This window comes from Dasypus novemcinctus, chromosome 9 (genome assembly GCF_030445035.2).
Source record: "Dasypus novemcinctus isolate mDasNov1 chromosome 9, mDasNov1.1.hap2, whole genome shotgun sequence".
Classification (NCBI taxonomy): domain Eukaryota; kingdom Metazoa; phylum Chordata; class Mammalia; order Cingulata; family Dasypodidae; genus Dasypus; species Dasypus novemcinctus.
The window spans coordinates 14,806,595-14,822,532 of record NC_080681.1 but is presented as its reverse complement, the minus strand read 5'-3'; the positions used below and the strand labels follow the sequence as shown (position 1 = coordinate 14,822,532).

At 48.7% G+C, this 15,938-nt stretch overlaps 1 protein-coding gene across 4 annotated transcripts in view; it reads left to right on the top strand.

Moving 5' to 3' along the window:
* The window catches only part of ELAPOR1 (endosome-lysosome associated apoptosis and autophagy regulator 1), an 88,041-nt gene extending 81,694 nt beyond the window's left edge, over nucleotides 1-6,347 (top strand). The window contains exons 17-25 of one of the 4 annotated variants that reach the window (XM_071217211.1): nucleotides 158-338; nucleotides 609-705; nucleotides 1,196-1,297; nucleotides 3,676-3,802; nucleotides 3,888-4,066; nucleotides 4,763-4,928; nucleotides 5,175-5,231; nucleotides 5,881-5,949; nucleotides 6,049-6,347. In XM_071217211.1, the coding sequence (XP_071073312.1) occupies nucleotides 158-338; nucleotides 609-705; nucleotides 1,196-1,297; nucleotides 3,676-3,802; nucleotides 3,888-4,066; nucleotides 4,763-4,928; nucleotides 5,175-5,231; nucleotides 5,881-5,949; nucleotides 6,049-6,117 (1,047 nt within the window). In that variant the 3' untranslated portion in view covers nucleotides 6,118-6,347. The remainder of the gene's footprint in view (nucleotides 1-157; nucleotides 339-608; nucleotides 706-1,195; nucleotides 1,298-3,675; nucleotides 3,803-3,887; nucleotides 4,067-4,762; nucleotides 4,929-5,174; nucleotides 5,232-5,880; nucleotides 5,950-6,048) is intronic. The other 3 variants (XM_004448966.4, XM_058303088.2, XM_004448967.4) reach the window with 3 other exon arrangements.
* Nucleotides 6,348-15,938: the final 9,591 nt, after the last annotated feature.

Sequence of the window (15,938 nt, the reverse complement as noted above, 5' to 3'; positions counted from 1 at the left end):
CTCGTAGGTAGACCTGGGCTGAATCGGTCCACTGCAACGTACCATTAGAAGGCTGACATTTTAGATGGGAGAAAACTGTTTCTTGTTCCCTTTCGGGAGTTCCTTTCTGACCATTCACGTCTACCTCCCCAAATCCCACTCCCCGCTCCTCTCTTAGGGCAAGAAAATGTCCATTTGCACCGACAATGTCACTGACCTCCGGATTCCTGAGGGTCAGACAGGTTTCTCCAAATCCGTCAACGCCTACATCTGCCAGGCAGTCATCATCCCACCCGAGGTGACAGGCTACAAGGCCGGGGTGTCCTCGCAGCCTGTCAGCCTCGCCGATCGGCTTGTGGGTGAGTCCGCCCACTGCCCCAGCCTCGTTAGCGTGACTGTGTGTGAGAGAGGCCAAGGGGTTCTGGGATAGGCGGGACCCAGCCTCCTTCCCAGGCCGTCCTGGTGCGCCAGGTGCCCCTGGGGCCTCCGGCAAACCCTTGGTTCACCTTTTCGTGAGCAACCGGAGGGTGAGATGAAGTGACGTTGGATGTTGGCAGGTATTGAGAGGACTGATGTGGGTGCCAGCTCCTGCTTCTTATGAGAACTAATCCGGAACTCTGATTTGACAGGGGTGACAACAGAGACGACCCTGGATGGAATCACTTCCCCTGCCGAGCTCTTCCCCGCAGGGTCCTTGGGAATACCAGACGTGATCTTCTATTATAGGTGAGGAGAAAGGGCCAGGCTGATACAAGGGAAACCAAAGGCTCCTCTGCAATTTCCACCGCGTGCCACCCTCTCTGGCCAAATACTTATCAAGCCAGATCATGTTGGAGGCCGAACAGATCTGCCCAGCAATGATAGTCAAATACTGGGGGTTCCCTGAGCCTGACTTTTTGGGCATGACTGCGGCAGTTCTGCCCTTGGGCAGGGGGAACTGGATGACCCGTGGCAGAGTTCTCTTCCAGACGAAGGAGGCTCTGGTGCCATGGTTATGCCAGCTGTGCCTTTCCTGGACCAGTGCATCCCCCTGGACTAGCTCTCCCTGATTCCTGCTCTTGCCATGTATTAATCCCTGCACCCCCTGAGTGGCAGGTGAGAGCCCAAGTCCTGACTTCCCCAGCAGGGGAATTGTTCCATGTTGACCTCACCTAGTGGCACTCTGGTAGAACAGCTGTGTGACTCGTGGCCCCCGTGGGGCTGGCTTTCTCTGCAGATCCAATGATGTGACCCAGTCCTGTGGTTCTGGGAGGTCAACCACGATCCGCGTCAGATGCAGTCCACTGAAGACTGTCCCTGGAAGTCTGTCGCTACCAAGGTAAGCCCTACAAAGGCCAAAGTCTCCCTTCCTTGGAGGTGTTCCATGCCAGGCTCCAGAGCTTACTGGAAAAGAGCAAAAAAGAAAACAATTTGGGACTCATTAATGGGCTCTTGAGGGCACTCCATGGCCCCAAACCCTCTATCTTCAGAAGGCGAGAATGGGCAGAGGGAAGAGCCACCGCCGCCTTCCCCTTCCCAGCCCATCACAGGGCAGCGGGTGGGGAGGATCGCTGTCCTGGCTTTGGCTTCTCTGTGAAGGGCGCGAAGAGGAGGAGCGGTGGAGGTTCCTGGAGGCGTCCCCTCGTCTTCCTTCTGAGTGTCTGGGATCGAGGGCCAGAAACACCATGCCCAGATGGCCCAGGGGTACCAGGATTTCACCACGGGTCTCCTTCTCCAGCCTCCACCTTGAATTACAGGTTGAAGCTTAGTATGCTGGGTTGAGCTCAGGCTCTGGAATCAGCAAGAACTGGGCAAGAATTCTGGCTTTGCCGACCACTAAAATGAGTGACCTTAGGCCACTCACTCTTTCTGAATCTTGGTTTCCTCATCAATAAGATAAAGATACTTTCCCCCTTGTATCAAAGTGCAGTGTCTTGGTTTGCCAGAGCTGCTATTAGAGATGCCACATAATGGGTCAGACTAAACAATGGGTGTTTATGAGGCTGGGGGGAGTCCAAAGCCAAGGCGTAGGCGAGACCATGCTGTCTCTCCAAATCTGTAGTGTTCTGGAGCTGGCTGCACAATCCTTGGGTTCCTTGGCTTTTATCGTTGCCTCCGGTCACATGGTGATGTCCTCTCCTTTCTCTCTTCTGTGGCTTCCCGGTTCCCTCCATTGCTTCTTGGCCTTTTGGCTAAGAGCAAATGCATAAGGCCTCTGGTGATCCAGACCAGACAGAGGCCCACCCTGGATCAGTTCACCACACGTAAACTAAAAATGTCGTCTTGTTTACAGTGGGCTCACACTTGCAGGGACAGGGACTGAGCTTAGAAGATGGTTTGTTGGGGGACATAATGCAACCGATCACATGCAGCATAGTAGCTCACGGCTCGGCCTGAGAGTCAGATTTGAGTCACCTCCTCCACTTACTAGCTATGTTACCATGGTCACAGCTCTTACCTTCTCTAGGCCTCTTTTTCCTTTTCAGTAAAACTGGGATAATAAGTTCCCTCAAGGGAAAAATGTGATTGAGACTTTAGGACTTATCCTAGTGTGTGGCACGTACTTGCTATCATTAGGATTTAGGGGCCCTAATAAAGGTTTAAGGAGCCTAGGGGTCTCTTCACAAGTAAAAGACCCAACTCGGAGGGGAGCAGATGCGGCTCAAGCAGTTGAGCACCTACTTCCCTCATGGGAGGTCCTGGGTTCAGTCCCAGATGCCTCATAAAAATGAGAGGATGCAACAAAGGGACACTACAAGGAAACACAATGAGAGATACAACAAGCAGAGAGCAGAGGTGGCTCAAGCAGTTGGGCATCTCCCTCCCACATGGGAGGTCCCCAGTTTGATTCCCAGTGCCTCCTAAAAAGAAGATGAGCACATAGCAAGTGCAAACAATGTGGGGTAGGGTGGGAGGGAGAAATAAATAAAATAAATACTTTATTAAAAAACAACAACAAACAAATGATAAAACCAACTCAAGGAAGCTGATGGGGCTCAGTGGTTGAGTGCCGGCTTGATATATACAAAGCCTGGGGTTCAATTCCTGGCCCCTGATACGTCAAAAAAAAAAGAAAGGCCCAACTTGGAGTTGAATAGCTGAGTACACTCAATCCAGAATCCCCAAACTTATCTGAAAACCCTCCCAGTTTTCTTTCTTTTCATTTTTTGCACATATTACCATGAACATCTTGAGGGGCACTAGCATCCTGGGGAAATGCTGCTCCTAAACTATAACGGATCAGGGAGATAGGGGGCAAATCAGAACATTTTAACCCAGCAGAAGTGTCAAATTGTAAAACCACTCTTCTTGTTTTAAACACCAGCGGTAACGTCCATAACATTCCCAAACCCCACCTCAACCCCAAACTGCACCCCAGGAAATGACATCCAAGTGGTCATTTCAAAATGCCACATGTCCCTGGGGAGGACAGGAGGCCTTGGGGGCTGGTGGGGGCGGCCGCGCTCATGCCCTCATCTGATGCTGGCAGAAAATGGGTAGAGAGTGAGGAGCCTGGTGGAGGCTGCCCAGGCCTTATCATCAGGGAAACCAGTGCTCAAACTCTGTGCTAAGGACTTGTTGGAAGGACCTGGTGGAGCTGACTGTTTGGACAGGGAGAGGGTGGGGCGGGCAGGCGATGAGAGGACAGGACCCAAACCAGATCATCCCCCGCTGACCCAGCCAGTGGGCACTCAGGTCTCCTCTCTGCCTCACTAGCACGTGCTCGGATGGGACCTGCGATGGCTGTAACTTCCACTTCCTGTGGGAGACGGTGGCGGCTTGCCCACTCTGCTCGGCCGCTGACTACCACACGATCATCAGCAGCTGTCTGTCTGGGGTCCAGGTAGGTGTCTCTCTAGTTGGGGACTTACCCAGGAGAAAAGCGAATGTGATATCCGACTTGATTTCCTCGTTTTTCTCCCCAACAGAAGACAACGTACGTGTGGCGAGAACCAAAGCTTTGCTCGGGTGGCATCGCCCTGCCCGAGCAGAGAGTCACCATCTGCAAAACAATAGACTTCTGGCTGAAAGTGGGCATCTCTGCAGGCACCTGTACTGCCATCCTGCTCACTGTTTTGACCTGTTACTTTTGGAAAAAGAATCAAAAGTACATGATGGGGTATTGGGGATTGGAGGTGGATAGTTTGGATCCATGAGCTGGGAGGAGCACATCTACGAGTATCAGTTTCTAGGGCTTTTTACCTGGAGTGGGCTACTGGCTGTGTGATAGGGCTAGTGGCATGCTGAGCCACTTATCCAACTTATCCACTGTATGCCTTGGTTATCCCAACTCCTGAACACATAGCAGCCCAATGAATAGCTGTTAGTCTTTTTAAAAAAGAAAAAAAGCAAAGAACATCCTCAAGTTGTTGTTAATAATAAAAGCAATGACTCTGTGATTACACTATTTCTACTATGCTTTAGGACCACAGAAGCAACCAGCCTTGGGGAGCAGATGTAGCTCAAGTGGTTGAGCACCTGATTCCCACCTATGAGTCCCGAGTTTGTTCCCTGGTTCCTTCCAAAAACAAACAAATGAAAAAGCCAACTCTCAATGGGGAGCAGACGTAGCTCAGTAGTTGAGCACCTGCTTCCCATGTACGAGGTCCTGGGTTCAATCCCTGCTATCTCCTTAAAACAAACAAAAAACAAAAACACAGCCCGCTATAAGGAAAAAGGTCACTGAACTGGGAGCCGAGCTTCCGTGGCCTGGGAAGATCTGTTTATAGCCTGACCTCTCTCCCTCTTTCCCCTCTGTCCCCACATTTCGTTGTCTTGTCTTTCCCGCCCCCCCATCTCACAGACTGGAGTATAAGTACTCCAAGCTGGTGATGAACGCGACCCTCAAGGACTGCGACCTGCCAGCGGCCGACAGCTGTGCCATCATGGAAGGCGAGGACGTGGAAGATGACCTCATTTTTACCAGCAAGAAGTCACTCTTTGGGAAGATCAAATCGTTTACCTCCAAGGTAGGGGGCCTGGTCAGGCACTGAGGTCAGCCAGGAGGGCTGGAGCAGGCACTGCTCCTAGGAGGTTGAATGGCTCTGCACCGTGCAGGGACCCCAGCTCTGCCCGTGCCCCCCACCCCATACTCTTCTACTCCCCCAAGCCCAGAAATCCTGGCCTCTGCCTTCTGTATTTTCACCCCAATACCCTTTCCCTGGGGCCCAAGGCTGCTCTTGACCAGGCTCCTTCTCTCCCGACATGCACTCCAGTTGGTGGACTGTTTGGGCCTTTTAACTTCCAGAAGGAGTATTGAACCAATCCATGGTGTAAGGATTATTTCCCTTTTTTTTTTTGGAGGGGGTAGGGCATGGTGGGAGAAATGATCTCGAGGATCAACTTCTAATAGAAGCCAGGCTCTGCTCTGGCCAGTGGAGGGCGCTGTGCCCCAGGTGTTCAGCCTGGTCCTTTGGGAGCTGAGTCATTGCTAAGACGTGGTGGCTCCTCACTGAGCCATTCTGGGCTGGGAGGGTTGGTCCTTTGTGGGTGGGTGAATTTGAAACTCATTAATACAATACAGACAATACTGTCGCTGGGCATGGGGCCAGCAGAGAGCATCCGAGCAACTCCTCCAGGGCTACAGCCCTCTGGCAGCCCCACTCTGCCAGCGCCCACACCTCCCTACTGCCCTGAACCAGTTCATCCAAAAAGGTGTGGGCCAGGAGGGTGGAAAGATGAGAGGGAAGGCCTGGAGGGATGGTAGGGACTGGAGGCCGAGGTGTTTCCATTGCTGAACCTCATTCCTTTCATGCTGACCTGCCCTGTAGGACCAGGGTGGCTCCCTTTGTCTTTTAACCCATGGGAGAACAATTTACCCCAAGACCCCTGAGTCTTTCTAGAGCTTTTAGAGTTTAGCAAAGATGCATGGCAGGGGATTTTCCCTCTTAATTAGATTTTTCTTATCCCTTGACTCTGAAGAAAACAAGAAGAGGAGTAGAGGGCATCTCATTTCTGTGTTCCCACAAAGCCAAAGAAAACAGGAAATGTGTAAGGGTTCCTTCTGTCTTCTATTTTTCCATTTCTTTCCTTTGGCCCCCTAACTTGCCCATACCCAGCAGCCAGCTCCTGTCACCATCTGTCTTTCAGAGGACTCCCGATGGATTTGACTCAGTGCCGCTGAAGACGTCCTCGGGAGGCGCAGACATGGACCTGTGAGAGGCGCCGCCCTGCCCCCTGCCTCCTCACCTGGGCACTTCACCTTGCAAGCCTGTGCTGATTGGGGCGCCAGCTTCCTGTAACACCCAGTGCTGGAAATCTCTTCACTGTGGCCTTATCAGAAGAAGTTCGAATTTCAGATCTTTATGGTTTTTTTATATAGAATACCCAAGCCCCCCTTTCTGCTTGTCCCAAACCGCCAAATATACCCATATTTTGTTTGTATATTACTTCTGGCTTGCATCTTGTTTCCCAAAATGGTCCAGCCACCGGAGCCATAGCTTTGTCTGCCCATAATTCTTAGAGCTCTGGAAGGAAAATATCTTCTTAAATATAGAGACAACTTCCTCTGTCCTCTTATGTAAGGGCAGAAACACCTGGGAGTTTTCCTGATCATACCCCAGCTCATGATCTCTTTAGGAGAGCGGCGGGTAGAGGAGGGTGTCAGGGTTCCCTGCTGCACAGTTGTCCTGGTGGCTAGATTTGGTGGCTGGACAACCAACTCGCACTGAGTGTAATGGATAGGCTGGAGGGCAAGGTGAGGCCTGGGTAAGGAAACTCAGAGCACAAAGAGAAGCAATGGGGAAAGTAATTTTCCCTTATTTGTTTGTGTGTGTTTTAACCTGGGCCCTTCATTCCCTTCTCTTAACTAAGTAATAAGTTTTCTCAGTGGAGCCAAAGAAAACATTTAATTGAGAAAATTGCCCAAAGCCCTGCCTACCTATTCTTCCTGTTCATTTGACATCTCACTATCTCCCTGTGACACTAAAGAGAACCAGGTAAGCCCCAAACTCAGATGCCCTGCCTTATTCTCTCTTTGCTTTTATCCACAGTGATGGCAAAACCCCTGCCAGGGAGGAAAATTCCTCTTCCTTAGATGCTCAAGTCCAGGAGGCTTGGGCCATGTCAGGGAACAGGTGTATCTTATATTCAGAGAACACAGGGTGGCCAGGATTTTACCAGGGGTCCAGCCACCATGGGAGGGACCTGAGATGGGCCTGATATCTGCTTCTAAGCGTGACTCATCTGCTCAGCCACAGAATAAACAGCCTCTAGACTGCTCAAAAGAGGAATCAAATCCAGGCCACATACTCAAGCAGTCAAACCAAATCAGTCTCCCAGGAGGGAAGCCTAGGAGAGTTTTAACGCCGGTGTTCACCAAACAGTAGTGTTTCTCACTTCCAAACACCTCGCTTTCCCTTTCTCCTGGTTGCATTTCCTTTGTGTGCTAAAAAAAATCTTAAAGACTAGTCCCAAATCTATCCCTTTTGAAAGATGAGTGGAGCGTGTCCTCTCTGCCCTTTTCATCCACCAAGTATAATCAATGGCCTCTAAGTAACTAGAATGGTGAAACCAGAGGAAGAGTTTAAATTACCTTTTCCTTTCCACTTCTGGCAATTCTCCTGCTCCCTTTATCGGGTTAAAATGACCAGCCCTTGGTCAAGGGCCCTGTCACCCCTGGTTTGTGCCTGTACCCATCCTCCAATGACTACGTGGTGACCAGCTGGTAGGTATGGAATGGAGATGGCATTTCTAAGTGATTTGTCTGCTGCCCTGGCAGCCGTCTTATAAAAGGGTCAGTGAGAATGGGAGCCCTGTCATGACAGGCCATCAGCACCACCACTGATGGCAGGCAGTCCCTTTGGCTCAATAAATCTTGAGGCTTTTGTGTACTCAAACTCGCCCTCCATTTGTGGGAGTCACTCAGAACCTGTGGCAACGCTGGGATTTCTCCCAATGGATGCAGATACCCACTCCTGACCTCCAGCCTCAAGTCTTCTGTAGCCTCACCAACAGCCTGGGGATCTACTTTTCCATGGGATAACTTTTGTGACAAAGGCCACAGAAGGTCCTCAGACTTTTTAGTGTTTTTTTGTTTCATTTTATTTTGTTTTTTGTTTGTGTGGGGTTTTTGTTTTTGTTTTTTTGGCTTTTATAAGGGGAATTTTATTTGGGATGAAAGCTTATACCAGTTCCGAGGTCATGAAATGTCCAAATCAAGGCATCAGCTGAGATGCTGTCTCACCCAAGTCAGCTACTAGTGGTCGTCAGACTTGGTTGGAAGCAGGAGGAAATAGTGCATCCCGTTTGACTTCTTTATTCTACTATCTTGAAACTGAGTGCTCCCAGAACAATCTCAGACTCCACTGGTTTAGTTATCATACCTTACAGATCTCCTTTTTACTACCCTTTTATTGTACCATCTTGTACGTATCTTTCCTGTGACTGGCCAGAAACTTCTGAGTTATGCCATCTGGGTTACCTGCTGCTCCTCTAGCAACTTAGAGACATGTTAGATTAAAAAAAAAAAAAAAAAAAACAGCTTTATTGAGATATAATTCACATATTTAAACTGCAGACTTCAGCTTTTATTAGCATGTTCACCAAACTGTGCGTCCATCACCACAATCAATTTTAGAACAGATGCTTTAGATTTATATGAGAAAGAAAGACTTCTAGCCCTTAAATCAGGGCAATAGTGGTTTGTACAAGTATTGGAGGAAAGAGTGTGGGTGCAGGAGATGAAATTTTTAAATCCCTTTTGATTACCTAGAGTCTTAGAACCTACAAGTAAGTTTTCTTCTTATGGATATCACCTGTATTTCACTGGGATACAAATGAAGGTTACAGTGTAGTCAAGGACCAGGGGATTTCTTATACCAACAGATATCTTCTTTCATCTAACACTACATTAAAGTTAAGACTGACTGTATTTATACAACAGAGACTTTGTAATGGAGTTTTCAGCTTTGTGAAGCCAAATTTTTGTTTCATCGGGACTGGTAACATTTCCTTTTTACTCTGTATTCCAAGAATTTGTAGTTTGTTAGGGGAATGGGTATTGCATGTTATATTTTTTTGTGAAATAAAAACATACATTTCAAGTTGTTTTTCTTAACATGGGCTGGGCGGCTGGACGGGTGAGTGGGAAATGGGTGCGTGTCCTTGAAGCTTAAACTGAAGAGAAGGACTCTGTATCCCCAGAGTGACACAGATTTTAAAAACGCAGCATTCAAAGCAAGATAGACCTGGGCTAGCGGCCAGGTGCTCATCACCTACTGAGGAACTGGCCAACAACCAAAGCCTCAGTTTCCACAATAATAAAATGCATCTAATTATACCTTACTTCCCCAAACTGGATAAGGATCAAAAGAGATAACCCATAAAATACATAGCATGTTCCCTTTCCTTCTGGCTCAGTTTTCTCTCAGGTAGCATTGAGGCCAGACACATAACAAGATATCCCACATGCAAGTAAAATTAGCTTGTTTGGATGTGAGGTGGATTATTATAGCCTGGATATGGATGAAATCCTAAACAACATCAAGGACCTACCATTTTCTAGAGTATTTTCCTGCTTCAGTACTTTCCTTCACTCTGCTTGAAGGTACTTGATACCCACCCACACCCCAAAAAAACTCCCTCAAGGTGGATGAGTTTGGGGATTCACACTTTTCATTCTGAGTGTCACAAAGTACCAGATATGATACATCAAGGTCTTGGGCTCTTCCATTGCCTCCCACTCCTACAGTGAACCCTTTACTTTTCCTACCATATAGCTGATGGCCCTCAAATGCACAGAGACCTCTTGTGACAGTGAGGCTAATGTGTCAACTCAGCCAGGTAATTTTGCCCACTTGTTTGGTTAAGCAAGCACTAGGCTAATTGTAATATAAGGACATGTATGGACTTTAGTCACCAGTGAGTTTACTACTTAGATAGCTGATTACATGTACCTCAACAGGGAGACTGCTTCAGCAATGAGTGATGCTTTATCCAACCAGTTGAAGGCCTTAAAAGGGGAAGTGATTTCAGCATTCAGAATTTCCCAGCTTGTCTTTGGACAGCCAATGTCTCCCAGGAACTCATCAAGGACCTTCACTGGACTTTCATCAGAGCCCGGGTTTGCAGCCTCCCTGCAGAACCTGGACTTGCGCATCCCCATGGCCATGTGAGAGAATCCTATAAATCTCATACTGTTGACATATCTCCTGTTGATTCTGTTTCCCTAGAGAACCTGACTAATACTCCTCTGATGGTTGCTCATTGCTTTGAAGCAGGACAGATAATCAGCAGGTATCCCTCTGGTCCAGGGCTGGTGGTTTATGACCCACATCTGTTTTGTCTGGGTGATACCTCGGTCCTACTGCTGGTTAAACATTTTGAAAATCATCCCTGCTCATTGGGTAAGTCCATAATTCTTAGAAGGAAAGCAGGAAAAGAAACTAGCATCCACTTAGCATCTCTGTGTGTCAAGTCCTGGACTAAGTGCTTTCATAGACTGCTTGCTTACTCCTCAAAATTGTCCTAGAGGTGGGATGAGGGTACTATCCCCATTTTAATAAGTGAAGATACTGAGTCTCCAACAGACTTGGTAATGTGGCCTACAAGATCCCTAACAGCCCACCCCCCCAACCCCCCGTTCTCTCCCAATACCTTATTCTCTAGCCACACCAAATGTCTCACTGTTCCTCAGCCATGAGCGCTTCACGCCGCCCTGCCTTGGCCTAAGCTTCTCCCTCTGCCTCTCCCCTTCCCCACCCGGCCCTCAAAGTCACCCCTCTGTGAAACCTTTCCTGGCTCACCCACAAGAATGAAAAAATCAGTTACATGGGAGTATGCAGCTCATTGACATGTAGTACCCCAATGCGGCCAACAAGCAGCAGACAGAGTGAAGCTTGAAACTATGAGGGGAAATGGGTGGATGAGTTTAAGAGTTTCCCAGGCAAGGCCTAAACTTTTTAAAAAAAGACCATTACTTGAGAACCATGGAGCTGCAATAACAACTGAAGAGACAGAGACAGCAGCACAGCACTACCTACCCAAAACTTTGTGGTCTCCTTGAGAGTTACTCGAGGAAAATTTGGAATGTAAACTAACTTCACATCAGTGCTGAAGTTGGCAATCTCACATAAATGCAATTCTCTGTACCATACAGTGTTGTGAGGGAATTGATGCCCCACTCCTCCTCCATCAGAGGCAAAGGCTGGGTCAATGACCCACCAGGTCCTGGCAGCTCTCCCTGACCCAGACTGTTTTAAAATAGTCCCTCCTTGGTGGCCGAAGGACAGCAGCATCAACTTGCTTTGTTCCTGTGAGTCTCTGACAGAAGGGAGTGGGCCACTGGGACTGGGGGCTCAGTTGTCAATTCCTCCTGAAAGAAGTATTATAGGGAAGTGGATGAGGCTCAAGAAATTGAGCTACTGTCCACCACATGGGAGGTCCTGGTTTTGGCTCCCAGTGCCTGCAAGACAGCAAGCTGGTGCAACAAGATGACACAAGGATACACATAGGAAAGACAACAAGAGACACAACAAGCAGGGAGCTAAGATGGCTCAAGTAACTGAGCGCTTTTCTCCCACATAGGAGGGCTCACGTTCAGTTCCCAGTACCTCCTAAAGAGAAGATGAGCAGATACAGAGAGTACACAGCAAATGAACACAGAGCAGACAGTGAGTGCAAAACAATGGGGGGGGGGGGAATAAAGAAAAATAAATCTTAAAAAAAAAGTATGATAAATGCTACTGGTGCTGTGGTACCCCAGCAGGGTGCCTACACAGTCTGGGAGAAGGGCTGGAGAAGTGAGAATTCGCCAGTTTGGAGGAACAGAGGTGGGAAAGGAAGTTCTGGGTAGAAGGAGCTTGTGCAAAGGTACAGAGGCAAGGCAGGGGGGCCACATGCATGGCACATGAGCAGGAAAAGACAAGCAACAAAGAGGGAACATGTCAGAGAAGTTGATGGGGGCAGATCACGAAGGGGTTTGCAAGCCATGTTTGAACATTATCCTGAGGGCAAGAGACAGCCGCCAAAGGCTTCTAGCAGGGGAATGACAGGATTGGGCTTGCTTGTCAAAGGCTGAGAAATCTTACTCCAAATCCAAGAGGAAGAGATTCATGACCCTCTACAAAGAGGTGCTCAAGGGACATTAACCAGTTTGTCACTGGTAAAAACTGAGAACAGAGGACATGAGCCCCCCCTTTTGCTCCTTCCCTGTAGGCACCCAGTGCTCTTATGCTGCCCACTAGCTGCCCAGGAGCTCCAAGGCAATATCTCACCCAGGATTCAGTTTCCTGAAACTGCAACAAGCTTCTAAGCTCTCAGCAGCCTCCTCGCTGCAACTCATGCATCCAATGAGAGTAATCAACACCTGCCACGTGTAAGGCAGGTTAGATCCTGCCGGGATAAAGACACACATACATAGTGGTCACTGGCCTGTGATGAAAAGACACTTCTTTCAGCCAACTTCTTCAAGGCCCTGTTTTTTGCTAAGGAATGACTAATAAAGGAGCAAGCCAGACATTGGGTCATCCTGGGCATTTACCTGTTTCCTGGTTTCAGCTCTATCGCTTAACTTCTCTGGGCTTCCATTTCACCAGATATAAGTAAAAGGGTTGGCCAAGCTCACTGTTTCCCAGTCCAGGGTCCCTGAGCCCCTGAGTTCTCAAAGGCAGCACTCAAGAACTATCCTCAGTGTTAAAGGCTAAAAGAAATCATATATCCCAAGGTGGGATGGCTTCACCCCATCACTGCATAACAAAAGCATTACACCGAATCTGTTTTGAATTAGCTTCTGGGAGGAATTACTCTGTGTAGTAATACCACTAAGTTCCTGTTGATCAGAACTTCTGGTTGGCAGCCATATATGTCTGATTATTTTTTTTTTCCTTTTTTTTTTTTTTTAAGATTTATTTATTTATTTAATTCCCCCCCCCTCCCCTGGTTGTCTGTTCTTGGTGTCTATTTGCTGCGTCTTGTTTCTTTGTCCGCTTCTGTTGTCGTCAGCGGCACGGGAAGTGTGGGCGGCGCCATTCCTGGGCAGGCTGCTCTTTCTTTTCACGCTGGGCGGCTTTCCTCACAGGCGCACTCCTTGCGCGTGGGGCTCCCCCACGCGGGGGACACCCTTGCGTGGCACGGCACTCCTTGCGCGCATCAGCACTGCGCATGGCCAGCTCCACACGGGTCAAGGAGGCCCGGGGTTTGAACCGCGGACCTCCCATATGGTAGACGGACGCCCTAACCACTGGGCCAAAGTCCGTTTCCCTATGTCTGATTATTTTAAAAAGGAAAATGGGGAAGCAGATGCGACTTAAGCAGTTGAGCTCCTGCCTACCACATGGGAGGTCCTCCTAGACAGGACCGCGAGCTCATGCAACAGGCAGGCACAGCAAGCTGACGCAACAAGGTGACGTAACAAGACACACACACACACACAGAAAGAAAGAAAAACACAACAAGAGACACAACAAAGCAGGGAATGGGATGGCTCAAGCGATTAGGCACCTCCCTCCCATATTGGAGGTCCAGGTTCATTTTCCGGTGTTTCTTAAAGAAACAAGGAAAACAGACACAGCCAGTGCAAACAATGAGAGGGTGGGGAGAAATAAATAAATTTTTAAAAAGAAAAACAATCTAAACAGGAAAATGAATTCTTTTTTAAAATGTCATGTTTGTTAGACAAAAATATTTCAAAACATGGCAAAAATGGTAACGTGAAGGTTGGGAATTATTAGGCCAGCAGATAGCTAAGATTCCCTTCCAACTCTAAAAATCCTATGAGTCTAAGCTGACAAATAACTTTAGGTAGAAGTATGCTATTGTGTTAATTTGTTATACTCATTAGATTATAGGAGAATTTTTTTCTTTTGAGGTACCCTGGACTTTGCATGTAGGAAGCTGGTGCTCAACCACTAAGCCGCATCAGCATCCCTGAGTTGGCTTTTTCATTTTTAGCTTGTTTGTTTGTTTGTTGTTTTTAGGAAGCACCAGGAACTGAACCTGGGACCTCCCATGTGGGAAGCAGGCACTCAACTGCTTGAGCCATATCGCCTCCCCTCACACGAGATTTTAAAGGGAGATGTTGTGATCTAATGATACGACCAATGGTGGAAATTCCTGAGGAAATTCGGAGAGGTCAGAATTGTAAGGTTATCCCCTCAGATTATACTGATGACCTCCTTAAAGGACTGACCCACCTTCTCTTCGGCCCCAGGCTTGGGTCGCCCTGTAGCCTCGGAAATACCCATTACTGTTTCGAACCTTAGCAGCCTGAGCACAATACCCTTCAATGTGCCTTCACCAAGGTGGAAGCTGCCTTAAGTTGGAGCTTAGGTTCATGCAAGTTGAGCTAAGAAGGCAAGCCCAGACAACCCCCTTCCTAAGCTTCCGTGAGTCTCTACCTGCAAACTCCACCGCTGACATCAGCCCTGTCCTCCTGTTACCTATCCCCTGTGGGTCAGGCCCTTGAAAGGGCTCTCCTGCCCAGTGTCACTCATGCCGATTGCATGAGACCAGATTCAATATAGAAACCTTATTCTTTTTTTTTTTTTTTTTAAAGATTTATTTATTTATTTAATTCCCCCCCCTCCCCTGGTTGTCTGTTCTTGGTGTCTATTTGCTGCGTCTTGTTTCTTTGTCCGCTTCTGTTGTCGTCAGCGGCACGGGAAGTGTGGGCGGCGCCATTCCTGGGCAGGCTGCACTTTCTTTCACGCTGGGCGGCTTTCCTCACGGGCGCACTCCTTGTGCGTGGGGCTCCCCCACGCGGGGGACACCCTTGCGTGGCACGGCACTCCTTGCGCGCATCAGCACTGCGCACGGCCAGCTCCACACGGGTCAAGGAGGCCCGGGGTTTGAACCGCGGACCTCCCATATGGTAGACGGACGCCCTAACCACTGGGCCAAAGTCCGTTTCCCGAAACCTTATTCTTTGATCACAGAATGGAGAAGGGTGGCTTGGGCCTGGTTCTCTTCTGCCTTCGGCACCCTTGTCAACTTTCCTGCACACACCACCACAGCACCCTCTTGGGTAAAACTAGTTCAAGTTGGTCTCGTGGTTACTGGCACCCTGCTTTCAGTTCCTACAAGCAAGCAGAGTTCAACCACAAGGTTCCTGACATCCCATACCTGGTTCTTGCAAGCAAGCATCAGTTTAAGCATCAGCGCTGAGTGGCAATTTCCGTGGCCTGTTCAGCTCGGTGACACTACCTTTTAGAGACAGCATGGCGGTGGTTTGTTGGGGCGTAGATGTACCAACACCATACCCTCATCACAGGAGCTCATGCAGGTGACAGAGGTCCAAGAAGGGTTTAGCACACCTAGCCTGGCAAGGTACTGGGGATGGGATCCTAAACCTCTGTAACATACAAGGATCAGGGACAAACAGAATGCGTATTCCCAAATCTCTCAACTGATCTCTTATTACCACGGAGATTCTGTGATAACTTCAGCTTCAATCAGCAAGCAGAATATTTCAGGCCTGAACATTACATTACCATTTCAAGCTGTGAAGAAAGGTTTTTTTTTTTTTTTAAGATTTACTTTATTTATTATTTCTCTCCCTTCCCCGCCCCCCCCAGTTGTCTGTTCTCTGTGTCCATTTGCTGCGTGTTCTTTTGTCCACTTCTGTTGTTGTCAGTGGCATGGGAATCTGTGTCTCCTTATGTCATGTCATCTTGTTGTGTCAGCTCTCCGCGTTTCCTGGGCAGGCTGCACTTTCTTTCGCGCTGGGCGGCTCTCCTTACAGGGCGCACTCCTTGTGCGTGGGGCTCCCCTACGCGGGGGACACCCCTGCGTGGCAGGGCACTCCTTGCGTGCATCAGCACTGCGCGTGGGCCAGCTCCTCACGGGTCAAGGAGGCCCGGGGTTTGAACCGCGGACCTCCCATGTGGTAGACGGATGCCCTATCCACTGGGCCAAGTCCGCTTCCCTCAAAGGTTTTTCATACAGATTCAAGACATGACCTCAATAGCTTGTACCACTTCAAATCTGCTAAATATTTTCCCCTTCTGAAAGGCCTCCTCTCCTCTCCCTGAAGGAATTTCAAC